Here is a 12,698-nt window from a genome sequence, read left to right on the forward strand (position 1 = left end):
TCAGCTCTCAGGAGGGAAAAAATCCTAGGAAAGGATTTTTAATAAAATATCATAGCTACAAGAGAGCTGGAGAGTTGGACCCCTACAGCACCAGGTGGGAATTAATCCTTAACCTCTAAATTTCAACCTGTTAATTTTCTATAGGTTTGAGACAGGAAACTCTCTATGCCATGTTCATATATGCAGAACAATACATGCAGTATTTGTTCCAAACTGGTATTTCTGAAAGGCTTAAATATGACTGTCAAATCCAAAGCTGTTACTGAGTTCAGGGAATTCTTGAGTCTCTTACACTTCATGTATGCGTGTCTTTAACACAAGCATTGCCAAACCTGCCTCATTCAGAAAAAGGAATTCACAGGTAAGGGGGTTCTATTTTTAGCTTTTAGGGAACACAAGGAGCTGGCAACCAAAAGAGCAACAGATGGAAATCCTCTTGTGTCTTCTCAGGAAGAACATTCAAAGACCTTAGGACATCTTTAAATCTCAGCAATCCTAATGAGATTTTGGTCACATTTTGGAATATGACCTCCTGAAAATAGTTGGTTAAAAAAATCAAGCAAACTGTGTAGAAAATGGATGCTCTTCTGAGGTCATTTCCCTTTCTTCCAGCAACTGTTTATTCAGGATGAGAAAACAGTCTTTCAAATAGAAAATAAGCTGGAACAGGGTTTCATGGATTTTGCCTGTATGTTTCTGCAGCTGGGCAGCAGCAGATGTGCTGGGTGGAGAATGATCTGGGCAGATACCACATTCCAACAGCCACTCACTGTTGCATCCCTTCTGGTAAAACTGGAAGGCTTTCATCCTCACCACTCAATGCAGTGAAAACAATGCCAGCAATTCCAAGGAGGACTTGAAATAAATTAGTTTGATCTGTAACCAAGCTGTCCTGACAGTAACAGAACAGACTGTCAGTAGCCTCATCTGTCTTGCTCCCAAATCCTGCCACTCTGGAAGGAGCCTGCCTTCTCTCAGTACCTGCTGGTGTGAGACAGTGAGCAGTCCCATTCTCCCCTGCATCCTTGTGCTCCTGCTGGCAGTGTTTCAGTGTCCGGCCTGTCCTTCCTGTAAAACCTTTGGAAATCCTGTGAAAACTGCAAGATGACTACAAGCCTTTACCACAAGGGCCCTTGGTGCTTAAAAATGTCCCTAAATTCCTCACCTCCCCACTTCAATTTGTTCAACTTTCTAGAACACCAGCATGGTGAAGGGAGGCCTCCGTATGTATTTTAGCTTTGTGTCTTCCTTTATTTATCCACAAATTTCTCGCAGTCCTTTGCATTTTGTCCCATGCTGATTCTTGCTGTCATTTTTGAAGACTGTCCACTGTGTTCCCAGGATCTTTTTCATGAGTGGCAATCGCTTATCACTGCATTGGTAACTAGGACTGTCCTCCTTCCCCCCGACACCCTCTGTGCTCATTGTTACAGCGTGTCCCTGCCATTTTGTCACTCAGCGCAGTAACCATTAGGGTTGGCCAGCTTTCAGCGCGAGTATCCTGAACAACCTGGGGGTCACCAAATTCCATCATTTCAGTACTCATTCCCTTTTCCTGGAAACAGCCCGAAAGTGCTGAGGCTGCAGAAAGAATCCTTCCAGCAGAGGAAACGTGTGGGAAAGTGGAGAATCTCTCGGTATATTCCCACCCTCACTGCGCTCCCCTTCAGCGTCTCACCTCGTTGCAGCCAAGTCGATCGGGAAGCCTTTGGTGAAGGGCTCCATGAAAACTCCCTCAAACACTGCCCCCCTGACGGAGCAGCTTCCGTCCGTGCCCCGGGGCTGCAGCGAAGGCGGACACGGCCCCGGGGATCCCTCCCGCCCCCGGCCGGCTCCAGCGCCCCCTCGGCTGCCGAGACCCGACTGCAGGTGCCCCGACACGCTGGGGCTGTGACTATGGGCCCGGCTGGGTGCCGCAAGCAGCTCCACCGAGGCCGGGCAGAGACATGGGGACCAGCCGGGAGCAGCTGCAGCCCGCGGCAAGGAGGGGTGGGCGCGCTGCCCCGGCTGGCGCTGCCCCGGCTGGCGCTGCCCCGGCTCGGCTCTGTCCCGGCTCGGCTCTGCCCCGGCTCGGCTCTGTCCCGGCTGGCGCTGCCCCTGCTCGGCGCTGCCCGTGTGGCCGTGCCGGGCGCCAGGAGGCAGCGCGGGCTCGGTCCCTGCGCCGCTCGCCCGCCCGGCTCCGGGGTAATCATTAACCGGGCCCGGCCGCCGGCTCCGCGCCGCTCATCGCCGCCCGCACTCGCCCGGGACCGGCGGCCGGGCACGCACTGACCCCGCCGCCCGTGCCCAGCCCCGGCACCGCCAGGGCTCCGCGCCGGGGCCGCCGGCCGCGCAGCCATGGAGGGCGAGACGAACGGGACCCTGCACCCGTCCTGCGGCTCCAGCGAGTCGCCCTACTCGGAGGAGCTTCTCCGGAGTAAGTGCGGGGCGGGAGGAGAGGAGGCTGCCCGCCGGACACCAGCGGCGGCCCTGCCCGGCAGCGCCCTCGGCACCCACCCGCGGCGGCATCTGTCCCTGTCCTCGTCCGCGCTGCTGCCCCTGCCCCTGTCCCTGTCCTCGTCCTCGCTGCTGCCCCTGCCCCTGTCCGTGCTTCTGCCTCTGACTGTGCCTCTGTCCCTGTCCGTCCCTCTGTCCCTGCCCATCCCCTGTCCCTGCCTGTGCCCCTGTCCCTGACCATCCCCTGTTCCTGCCTGTGCCCCGTCCCTGCCCATCCCCTGTCCCTGCGTGTTCCTTCGCCGTTCTTTCCCGGCGAGGAAATCCCCGAGCGGAGGCCGGCACCCGCCCGTCCCGGCCGATCCTCCGCCTGTGTGGGGGCCGCGCTGGCTCCGGGGCAGGGCGAGAGCGCAGCCCGGCCCGGCCCAGGCCCGGCTGGGGATGGCACAGCGGAACCGAGCGCTGAACCGGTCCCTGGGGCTGCGCCGGGTCTCAGGCTCCCTCCGGTGAGATTTAAGGAGTGGAAATGTGCACTGAGACCGGCACTGCCCCGCCTGCAGCCAAGTCTGGAAGTGCCGGGGCTTTTTGAACCAGGTTAGGTTAAAGAGGCTGGAGCAGAGGCTCTGCTTTGCCTTCCCATAGGCTGCGGGTCTCACAGCAGTTCGTACTGATGATGAGCATGAACTTCTCCTAAATTAAGCATGACTCCACTTTTTCTGTCTCTGGAAACACATGCCTTGGAAGCAAATGCACTTCAGCTGTCAGTTGTGGGTTAAAGTTGATACCCATACCCAGTGTCAATGGAGACATAAAACCTATCACCTATGGGTAAATGTTGAAATGTTTAAGGAAGAAGCAAAGAAGAAGATTTTGGTGAAGACACCAAGTTTTATCTCAGGCTTGGTATATCAGAGGCTTTTCCTTACATTGCTAGTGTGCCATACAAAATTCCCCCGAGCTTCTAGTAAGTTTGCCTGCCTAAGGAAGTTACATGTAACATACCTGTGAGCACATGATGGAAGCAGAGAACTAATACTGAGTGAATACATGTTTGCTTGTAGCCTGCCTGGAAAAGTTCCCAGATTATGTATTTATTTCTGCTACATATTTGTATTTATCGAAGGATATTTGTCCTGGAACTCCCCTTTTCTGAAATGGACTATTGCATAATGCTTTCAGAAGGTGAAGGCGTATTCTTCCTGCTGTCTGTGGATCCTGGAAAGATTTAGTCATGAACTTCAGTATTTGAATGATTCTGTGGAGTCAGTGGTCTGCCTGTGTAACTAGGGATGAGTGCAAGTATTTGTAGGAATAAGGCAAAGAAGCCCCTCAGAGATGGTGTTGTTACATTAATGTTTGAAAAGCTTATGAAATAAATCAGAACTGTCTGTTTTCTTTTCTCTCTCTGCAGGCCTTGACCTACCAGGGAGATTTCTCTTTGCAACCTTGACTCTGATGACACTCATTGCCATTCTGGTGTTTATAGAGGAAGCAGTCTACATCTACAGGAAAATCCCCTCCTCCAAAAGATCAATCATAATTTGGATTAATGCTGCAGCTCCAGTAAGTTAACATGGAAACAAGATAAAATTCAGTGCTGAAAATAAGGCTTCCCTGAAAATCCACAGGAGCCATGTGAGCTCTCTGCCCTTCATACAACCTTCCTCCCTTTTCTCTGTAGGTGATCTCTACTACTTCTTGCATTGGCATGTGGGTTCCTCGCTCAACAATGTTTACAGATTTCACAGCAGGAATGTGAGTATTCTGCTTGTTTCTAGGTGTTGCTCCAAACCCCGAATTTCTTCCCTTTAAGCATCTGCTGCTCTTGGTAACACAGTCATTCTGTAAATTTAACAATTCAGTAATTTCTTTGTTTAAGTTGAAATCTCTTGGCAGCTCTTTCCTGGGAGGTGAAAAATGCTGAAACAGCTCCCAGTGCTACAGTCCCCTAGTGTGGGAATGTCAGTATGAAGGATCTGTGGCTCACATGTAATTGATTCCTAGGACTGAGTCTCTTTGGAGCAGTAGTCTGTCTCTCCTCTCTCTGCATGTCATTTGGAATGAGAGTCTGGCCTGTGACTTCTTCCCTGCACTTTTACTAATGGTGAGCCCTGGAGGTCTATTATTAATGGTGCCAAGTGAGCCCCCAATGTGCACATCAATGTAAAAATGTCCCACAGTTGTCCTGATAAAAGCACTTTATGTGTGAGCATGACAGCTCTGGCATTCACAGAGGAGAAGGGAGAAATGTGGTCCCTGCTTTCTGCAGGTGATGGCACAGCCCTGGTGGGCAGGACCAAGTAGGGGTATGCCATGGCCCTGAGCACTCCACATCTGGAGATGAGTAAAAGATTAAAAAAGGAGGGACAAAACAGTAGTAGGGAATACTGCTGGCGTGTGCCAGTGTGTGCAGGTAGTGCAGATTGCCAGGAACTTCCAACAATCCAGTCCTGTGGCACTTCAGGCATGTTTAAAGTCCCTCTTCTCCCTTGCCCAAGCTGCAGGCAGTGCAGCAGAGGACCTCTTTTATTGATTGGATTTCCATGTTTGGTGGCATAATCTGTAGTTCCTGGGTAGGGTTGAGAATGTGCAGCTGGGGAAGGAGGGAGAGGTGGGGTTGCAGCAGTAGGTGCTTTGTCTGTAGAGGAACCACACCCTGCCTGGGCCAGCACATTCAATGATAGCTATGTATGTATGTGAACCTAGCCGTGTTTGTTTGTTGAAAGGCATGTTTGAGGAGCAAGAGGACTTCTTCTAAAAAGCTGGGACTAGTGAGAACTAGATAACTTATGGAAAAACACAGCCAGAATGACTGGGGCCAGGAAAGCCTGTGCTTTAACACCAACTCTGCCACCAGCCACCAGAGCGGCTTTGGGAAATTCCACACCTGCTCTGTGCCTCAGTTTATTCCTCTTTCAGTGAGGGTAGGGCAGTTCTGCTCCTCCAAGGTGATAGAAAGCAGAAGGTGTCTCAAAGACAGAGCTAGAATGTTTGTTGATTGCGAAGCACAAGCTGTGAAACCCTGCACAGGAGGTGGCACTGGCCTGCACAGGCATACAAGACACACAGGCAAGTTTAAGCTGGAATTCTCTCCCTCTCCTAGATTTTTTTCCATAGTTATCCACAAGTTCCTGATGATGATGATTAAAGAGTGTGGAGGGCAGAAGGTGCTCCTCAGACGGTTTGAAAATGGTCACTTCACCATCACCACCGGCCCCTGCTGCTGCTGCTGCCTCTGCCTCCCTCGTGTGCCCATCACCAGGTGAGTCACCCCTTTAGGATTTCCCTTGAAGGAGCTTGAAAACGGCTGCTGGAGTTCAGCCAGCTTGGCAGGGCCAGGCTTACAGCAAAGTTTCCCCAAAGTCAGTCTCAAGACATCTCAAACTGTTTCTTTTAAACAGCATCCTCACTCTGGGGCTGTACACCACCACTAATTTATTTCGTGTCTATAATGCAGAGGTGTGTGGGAGGAGAAATTTCTACTCTAGAAAACCTAATAATTGACATTTCAGTTTCTTTTCATTCCAGAAGGGAACAAGTGTCTTGAGATCATGTATTTTTTCACAAGCAGAATTGTCAAATGGAGGCTCTCTTGATAGAAAATTTCTCTCACTTTGATAAAATGGAAATGTTTTATTCTGATTTTGACTTTAAAACTACTTTAGATTAAAATACTTTTTAGAACAAATAGTAGATGTAATTCTTGTAAAGCTTTGTTCTCAATGAAATGGCATTGTCTGGTGAGGCAAAAGCAGATGTTTTCTTCTTCTAAACTTAGTATTAAAGCATCTTTGAGAAGGGAGGTAAGGATGGAGAGCTACAGGAGCCAATGTACTGTAACACAAACCTGTCCTCCTCTGAGCAGAACCTGGTGGAGCTCCTCCTCTGGTTGGTGTCACCCCTCACTACACAGCACTCCACAGCCTGGGAGCCTTGTGTATTTCCCTGACTTTCCTACTGGCATAGAGCATGGGACTGTTTCTCTCATTATAAGCAAAACCTGAAGGGACTGAAAAGAGATTTTCTATGAGGGTATGGACTTTAGTGTCAGAGGGTCCTAGGGGACTGTACAATCTCTTTAGAGAAAAGCAGCAAACAGAACACAGCATAGTGGTTTCTGATGCATTTTCAAAAATTCTATTTTTTTTTATTACAATAATTTTTCCTTAAACTGCCTCATTTGGTATTAGAATTTAAACTTAAGTTTCCATAATTTTTAATAGAGTATAGGTTGTAGCAGCTGGGAGTTTGGAGAGGATCCCCTACTCTCCCTTGCTGTTGTTCAGCCCAGTAGCAGCTTACGCAGGATGATGTCAACTAATATGGACTCATTTCAGGGGCTAGACAGTGCCTACTGCTCCTGGCAGGAAGGACAGCTGTCTGTTGAAAAAAAAAAATAAAGGCTTTAAATGGCTTAGGCCTCTCTCTCCAGTGTCTGTACCTCTGGGAAACCCATTTGCTCTCTGCTTCTAACCTCCGTCCTTTTCCCACTGCAGGCTACCTTTTTAAAAAAAAGGTATTGGCAAGCTATATGAGAGAAAAGTCAGTCTCACATTCCTTCCATAGGTATCCTATGGGGAAACAGGGAGCTACCCCAAGGGAGGGATTAATTAAAAAAAAAAAAACAATATATATCTGCAGTCCTGGGGAAAACAACAAGGTACAGCTGAGGCAATATAACAATCCACGCAACAGGGAGAGATGGGGCAGAAGAGATCTGGTGATCAGGAAAGCTGGGCCTGTGTTAACAAGGGAAACAACTCATGGCATTGCAGTGACTGCACTCTTTGTCAGATGTGTTATTCTTTAAAGCTCTCTGGGAATAATAAATCTTTGGAAAGGTACACACTAAGTGGGTGGCCCATTGCAGGTCTTTCCACATGGGTTTGTCCTGTTGATAATCCTGTGGTTACCAGCTATATTCATTGAGCAATTCCTGTAATTCCTGGTTCCTAGCTATATCCTTTAGCACACTAAATGGCAGCCTGTTGTCTGTGAGACATCTCTGATGGCAGGGCCCAAGGAACTCCAGTGAAAACAACACTGAAAATATGGGAAATAATGCACAGTAACAGACTAAAACATGAGGCAGCTGTAGCTGCTGCAGCTTCCCCTGTGAGAGCTCAGGTCAGTCAGCTTCCATGCCCTCTGTTAGAAAGTTCATCTGCCCCTCTCCTGGTGGGCTGCAGTGCTGGCTGGCCAGGTTACAGGTGTGCTTTATAGTGACACTTTATAGTGACAGAAGTGAAGGAATCCTGAGCTCTCCTGGCAGCCTTGTGCAGTTTGCCCAGGGGGAGACTGTTCCTTTCTTCTGTTAGGCTGCAGAGGGGCAAGCCCAGGTCCTACATGGTACTCTTCAAGATGCACTGAAGAACCACCAGTCCTTTCACCTGGGTGTCTGTGACCCCCTTTCTTGATCTACCACAGGACTAGGAAGTGGCTGAACAGGCTGATTTGTCCAATTTCATGGGAGGACTGAAATAATAAGGCAACAAGGCAAGAGCAAATGGCATCATTGTTCAGAAACCGGTTATGCAGCTACTGTCTCTCTGGCTGGCTTCAGGGCAGAGAAAGACATCATGTTTTGCCCAGCCTTGGTTAGTATGTACTTGCTGCAGAGCAGGAAAAGTACTATTTTTGTAGAGACTTTATTAAATAAACATTGGGAAATTCTTGGAAATATTTTCTAATCTTGAAGTTGTTCCTCCCCAGATTTTAACCACATGCTGCAAAAGTGGAAAAGTTTTGCAGTTGACAGTATTCAGAAATTATCAAGGTTGCTAATATGATCTTGGCCTATCTTTTTTTTTTTTTTTTTTTTTTTTTTTTTTTTTTAATCTATCCAGGCAAACCCTCTTTTGGCTGAAGCTGGGCACCTTTCAGTTTGCTGTCTTGCGGCCTGTGCTCGTATTTTTATCAATAGTGCTTTGGACTAATGGCAATTACGTTCTTTACAATGTAAGTAACTATTTTAATCAGAGAAGGTCCTCAAAATCCATAGGTTTCAGGGCTGATGTAATTATCCTGGCCTGCAACTAAACTGTGAAATCTAGGACCATTTCCAAGTGAGTCCTTACTGTATTCTTTTGAGACCTGAAGCATATAATTTCCTGACATCCATGATTTCTGCCTTCCTCAACTCTCTTGGAAAGAAATTGGGCATCAGGGGGGTTGGGCATCAGATTATACATTTCCCAGCTGGTATGGTTGGAATAGCAGGACTGCAAGTTGCCCTATTGGATGTATCTGCCCTGTGTTTTGTAAGGTACAGCCTTAAGAAATAAGTGTACATACTGGCATGTTAACAGGAAGCCTAATTCTGTGTTTTTCAGCAAGACATGGTGATTTTTATATCTGTGCAAAGTGAAAAGATAGTACTGTAGTTCTGCTTTGTACCATGTAACCTGCAAGATGATGGAGAAATCTGTATCTGATATTGAGTGGGCACCTCCTGGATTACTCAGACTAACAGTAATATTTTTGTTGTTGTTTCATGGTATAAAATTAATGACCTGCCTGAGAAGTCAGGCTGAACATGCTCTCATGAGCTGTTGAGCATTGCAGGTGCTGCTGGGGTCTCTGAAAAGGCACACACTCCATGGCTGGCAATTGCAACACGGAGGGGTTGTGTCCCTTGGCACCACCCCAGGCTGAGCACGTCTCTGTGTAGGTGCCTGCAGGAGGAGAGCCTGTGCCAGCACTCCAGTTGGTGCTGGGCAGTGTCCCCATGCAAAACACCAGCTTTCATGCAGATAGAAAAAAGCATTTTAACATCATCCAGTTCATAACTTCCTCCTGGAAACACTGAAGTAAGGTTGTATAAGGTTGTGTAATTTGCTTCTCAGTTGTCTCCCAAAGGACCTGCGCTGTGGATCAGCTGCTTCATTGGTGCCCTCACCCTTTTTGCTCTGTGGGCAGTAGGAATCATGTTTCGAAAAGTTAGGATTCTCCTTAAGTGTAAGAACATTATCCCAAAATTTGCTCTTTATCAGGTGAGAACTTCAGTATTTCTGGTAAGAATTTCTCTTATCTGCTGACACTGCTCTGCCTCTCTTGTTCTTGCTCCTTTGTTGAAAATTTATGGTCTTTTTTTCCCATTAAATACACTGTGCAAAGCCATATTTTTACCTGATTAAAGCTGCATCCCTTTGAAGCACTCTCCTTGGCTGCTGTTCAGTTTCACTTGGAGCCAATTTACCTCTAGTCTCAGGAGTGCTGGAGAGGTGAAAGCCATGTAAAATCTGTCTATCTTTAGACCACTGAAATCACAACAGCACTTTCTGTGGGGCTTGAAGGAAGCTTTGTAGCTGTGGTATCTGAAATGCAATGTTAAAATGCTGGTGTGTACCTCAGAGAGGAGATGTTGCATTGTGCAGGCAGCTGTTGTTTGAACTGTTTCAGCATTCCACAATATGCTGGTTTAAAAGTATTTTTTTTTTGGCCATTCTGTACTTCAGAATTAGATAATAGTGAAAATACTGGCTGCAAATCATTAAACAGTAAGGAACAGAACCACATAGGTTAGATTGAAAAAGCACAGGGACAAGGCCACCCTCTCCGCATCACTAAATAGAGTCCAGCAGAATCCTTGGATATGTCCTTCTTGAACAGGACATGCATCAAGGCTGGTGCACTCAGGTTAGGTAAATTATTAAGCACTAATAAAGGCAGTATACAGGATGGTCACACCTAGCACAAAGCTGTGCTAGGGTGAATTCAGGTTTGGGATGGCAAACTCTGTTGATGTGAGGGTTTAGACTCAGGCAGTTCCACCAGCAGCTACAGAGGCACTTGGATAACTCCATGGCAGCAAAGGTCTGGCTCAATGTAATGTGATTGAGCAAGTGGTGGTTGCTGAACTCAAGCTGTGAAGAGTCCCTCATACCTTCTGGCAAAGAAGCCAGTCTCATATAATTTGGGGACCACAATATCTCCCTGCTTTGGCAAAAAGAGGAGACAAGAGGAAAAATGTTCTTTGAGTCTTTCTTCCATGAACAAGGAAGAACATAAGCTCATGGGTCAAATTAACAGTCATTTTTTAAACATTGTTACCTATTATCCAGAACTCAGTATTATTTGACATCCCTGCTGTGAGGTCTGTGTATAATGTACCTCCCAAATGAAGGCCTGAGAAGAAATACTTTTCAAGTCCAGGATTAATTTAATACTCCTATTCCGAGCAATATCATCCTGACCTTAAGATGAATTCTGCAGAATGGCAGGCACCCTGCTGGTAGTGGGGGGAAAGGGAGGGCAAGCAAGGAGGAATGAGGCAAAAGAGGTTCTGTTATCAAAGAAGAATTGTGTGAACTATAAATTGTTGTGTGAACTATAAACCCCTTTCTGGCAGCTGAGGCATTTGTTTTCCCTTTCTGGTGCAGTTTATCGTCATTCTGAACCACCTGCAGACCACTATTATCAACATATTTGCTACACAAAAAATCATTCCCTGTGCTCCACCACTCTCCTCTACAGCAAGAGGATCATGTAAGTTTTTTGAGGGAAGAATGTTCTTAATTTACTTATAAAAGTACCAGTTCATTGTTGGTAATGGCAATCTCTGGTATTTTCCCAAAATACAAATTTCATCTAGCTTTTGGAGAATCTCATTTTTTAGTTTAAAAAACAATAAAAGTTTCATAGCTCTCATGATTTTGGAGAACAAATTGATAATGAGAAGAGCTGGAATCAGAAATGAGAGGAAAAGAAATCAACATGCATAATTACTGTTAAATCTCTTGTATTTTGGATGCAAAATTTATTGCATTCTTATTGATGGGCAATACTGGAATTCTGTAACTGATGTCATTGCTGACTGTGAGAGACATGGGGACAGGATGATAGAGTTTGTTCCTTTTGCATAGGTGAAAATTAATAAGCCAATTTTTCATTTTTTTATCTGATAGTAATTTCTCCTTTTGGGGGCTTTTCTTTGTCTCCCTTTTTCTTTCTCTTTTTTTTTTTTTTTTTTTTTTTTTTTTTGGCAGACATTGCCCAGCAGCTGCTCATCATGGAAATGTTTCTGATAACTGTAATCTCCAGGGTGGTCTATCGGAGAAAATACCACGACCTGGAGCCTCCGGAGTGCGCGGCTGAAGAACCTGGGGACAAGAAGCAGGCTCCTAAGGTTATCCTGAATGGTGCAGCTCTTGAAGATGCAGTGCCAAAGGTTTAGAAGCTTCCTGTGCTGCTGTTAGGCAGGAGCTGTAAGATCACCTCCAGGAACTTGTATATTCTTGCACCAAAAATAGCCACTGCCCATGTCAGAACATGGCATGAGTGCCTGTGAGCTGCAGTACTGAAAGACCACTAAAGATAATCCTGTTGATTCTCCAGCCATGTGTGCATGGTGTGAGGGTTTTGACACCATGTAATTTACTAAGATTTTATACCATTTTATGCTGTTACTGAGCACTTGATGGTGCCAAACTGTCTTACAATATGATTTTTTAAAAATTATTTTTAGCTATTAGAATGGCTACAATTTAGAGTTAATTCAGAGTAATTATTTTTCATCTTTTTTGACTTTAAAAAAATCTTATTTCACCCTGGATTGCTGTCATATGTCCAACACAGCAGTTTTCCATGCTTCCTCCATTACAATAGATTATCTCTCATCAAAACCATGAGATTTACTAATTCTGATCAGTAAATACAGTCTCATGTTTGTTCTGAAATCCCCAAACCCATGTGGGCTCTTCACCTACAAAAAGAATGATCTCTCTAGGGCAAGATTTTTTACATTCCTGGTCAATTCACCTCCTAAACTGGTAAATACACAAAGTTACTGTTTGTAAATATGTCAGGTGTTCTTCCTGTGGACAGCAGGTTCTCTGTCACTGGCCTGGAAAAGGAAAGTAGGAGATAGAGTCTGGGATATCTTCTGGTCTGTGATGTTACATGGTGCTTTGGTAAATGGGGATAATGACACTCAGGATCCCTGCACTAACAGTCTGTGAGCTTGGGAGTGATTTGAAGGACTGTTGGGGTGCTGGTCACCAGAGAGCTGAACATGAGCCAGGTGTGCCCAGGTGGCCAGGGAGGCCAGTGGCACCTGGCCTGGATCAGCAAGATGTGGCCAGCAGGACCGTCCCACTGGTGAGGCCACACCTCAAATGTTTTGTTCAGGTTTGGGCCCCTTGTGACAAAGAGGACACTGAGGTGCTGGAGTGTGTCCAGAGCAGGGCAAGAGAACAAAGCTAGGCAGATGGAGTCACAGGATACTTTGGGTTGGAAGAGACCTTTAAAGGACATCTAATCCAAGC

The 12,698-nt window shown here is 46.5% G+C and overlaps 1 protein-coding gene across 1 annotated transcript; it reads left to right on the forward strand.

Annotated features, from left to right (window-relative positions):
- Window positions 1-2,334: 2,334 nt before the first annotated feature.
- Window positions 2,335-11,608, forward strand: LOC121333547 (organic solute transporter subunit alpha-like). Its single transcript, XM_041399975.1, has 8 exons — window positions 2,335-2,416; window positions 3,845-3,996; window positions 4,115-4,188; window positions 5,537-5,695; window positions 8,280-8,391; window positions 9,279-9,425; window positions 10,815-10,920; window positions 11,421-11,608. The coding sequence occupies exons 1-8, from the start codon at window positions 2,338-2,340 to the stop codon at window positions 11,606-11,608; spliced, it is 1,017 nt and encodes a 338-aa protein (XP_041255909.1). The 5' UTR covers window positions 2,335-2,337.
- Window positions 11,609-12,698: the final 1,090 nt, after the last annotated feature.

The sequence above is a fragment of the Onychostruthus taczanowskii genome, unplaced genomic scaffold, assembly GCF_017590055.1.
Source record: "Onychostruthus taczanowskii isolate IOZ18803 unplaced genomic scaffold, ASM1759005v1 scaffold17, whole genome shotgun sequence".
Classification (NCBI taxonomy): domain Eukaryota; kingdom Metazoa; phylum Chordata; class Aves; order Passeriformes; family Passeridae; genus Onychostruthus; species Onychostruthus taczanowskii.

What these genes read in the sequence shown, in the direction of transcription:
- LOC121333547 (XM_041399975.1), top strand. Translation starts at nt 2,338, where the DNA reads ATGGAGGGCGAGACGAACGGGACCCTGCACCCGTCCTGCGGCTCCAGC. An exon ending in ACAGATTTCACAGCAGGAAT is followed by an intron (nt 4,189 to 5,536) that starts GTGAGTATTCTG and finishes TCCCTCTCCTAG; the next exon opens with ATTTTTTTCCATAGTTATCC. An exon ending in CAAAATTTGCTCTTTATCAG is followed by an intron (nt 9,426 to 10,814) that starts GTGAGAACTTCA and finishes TTTCTGGTGCAG; the next exon opens with TTTATCGTCATTCTGAACCA.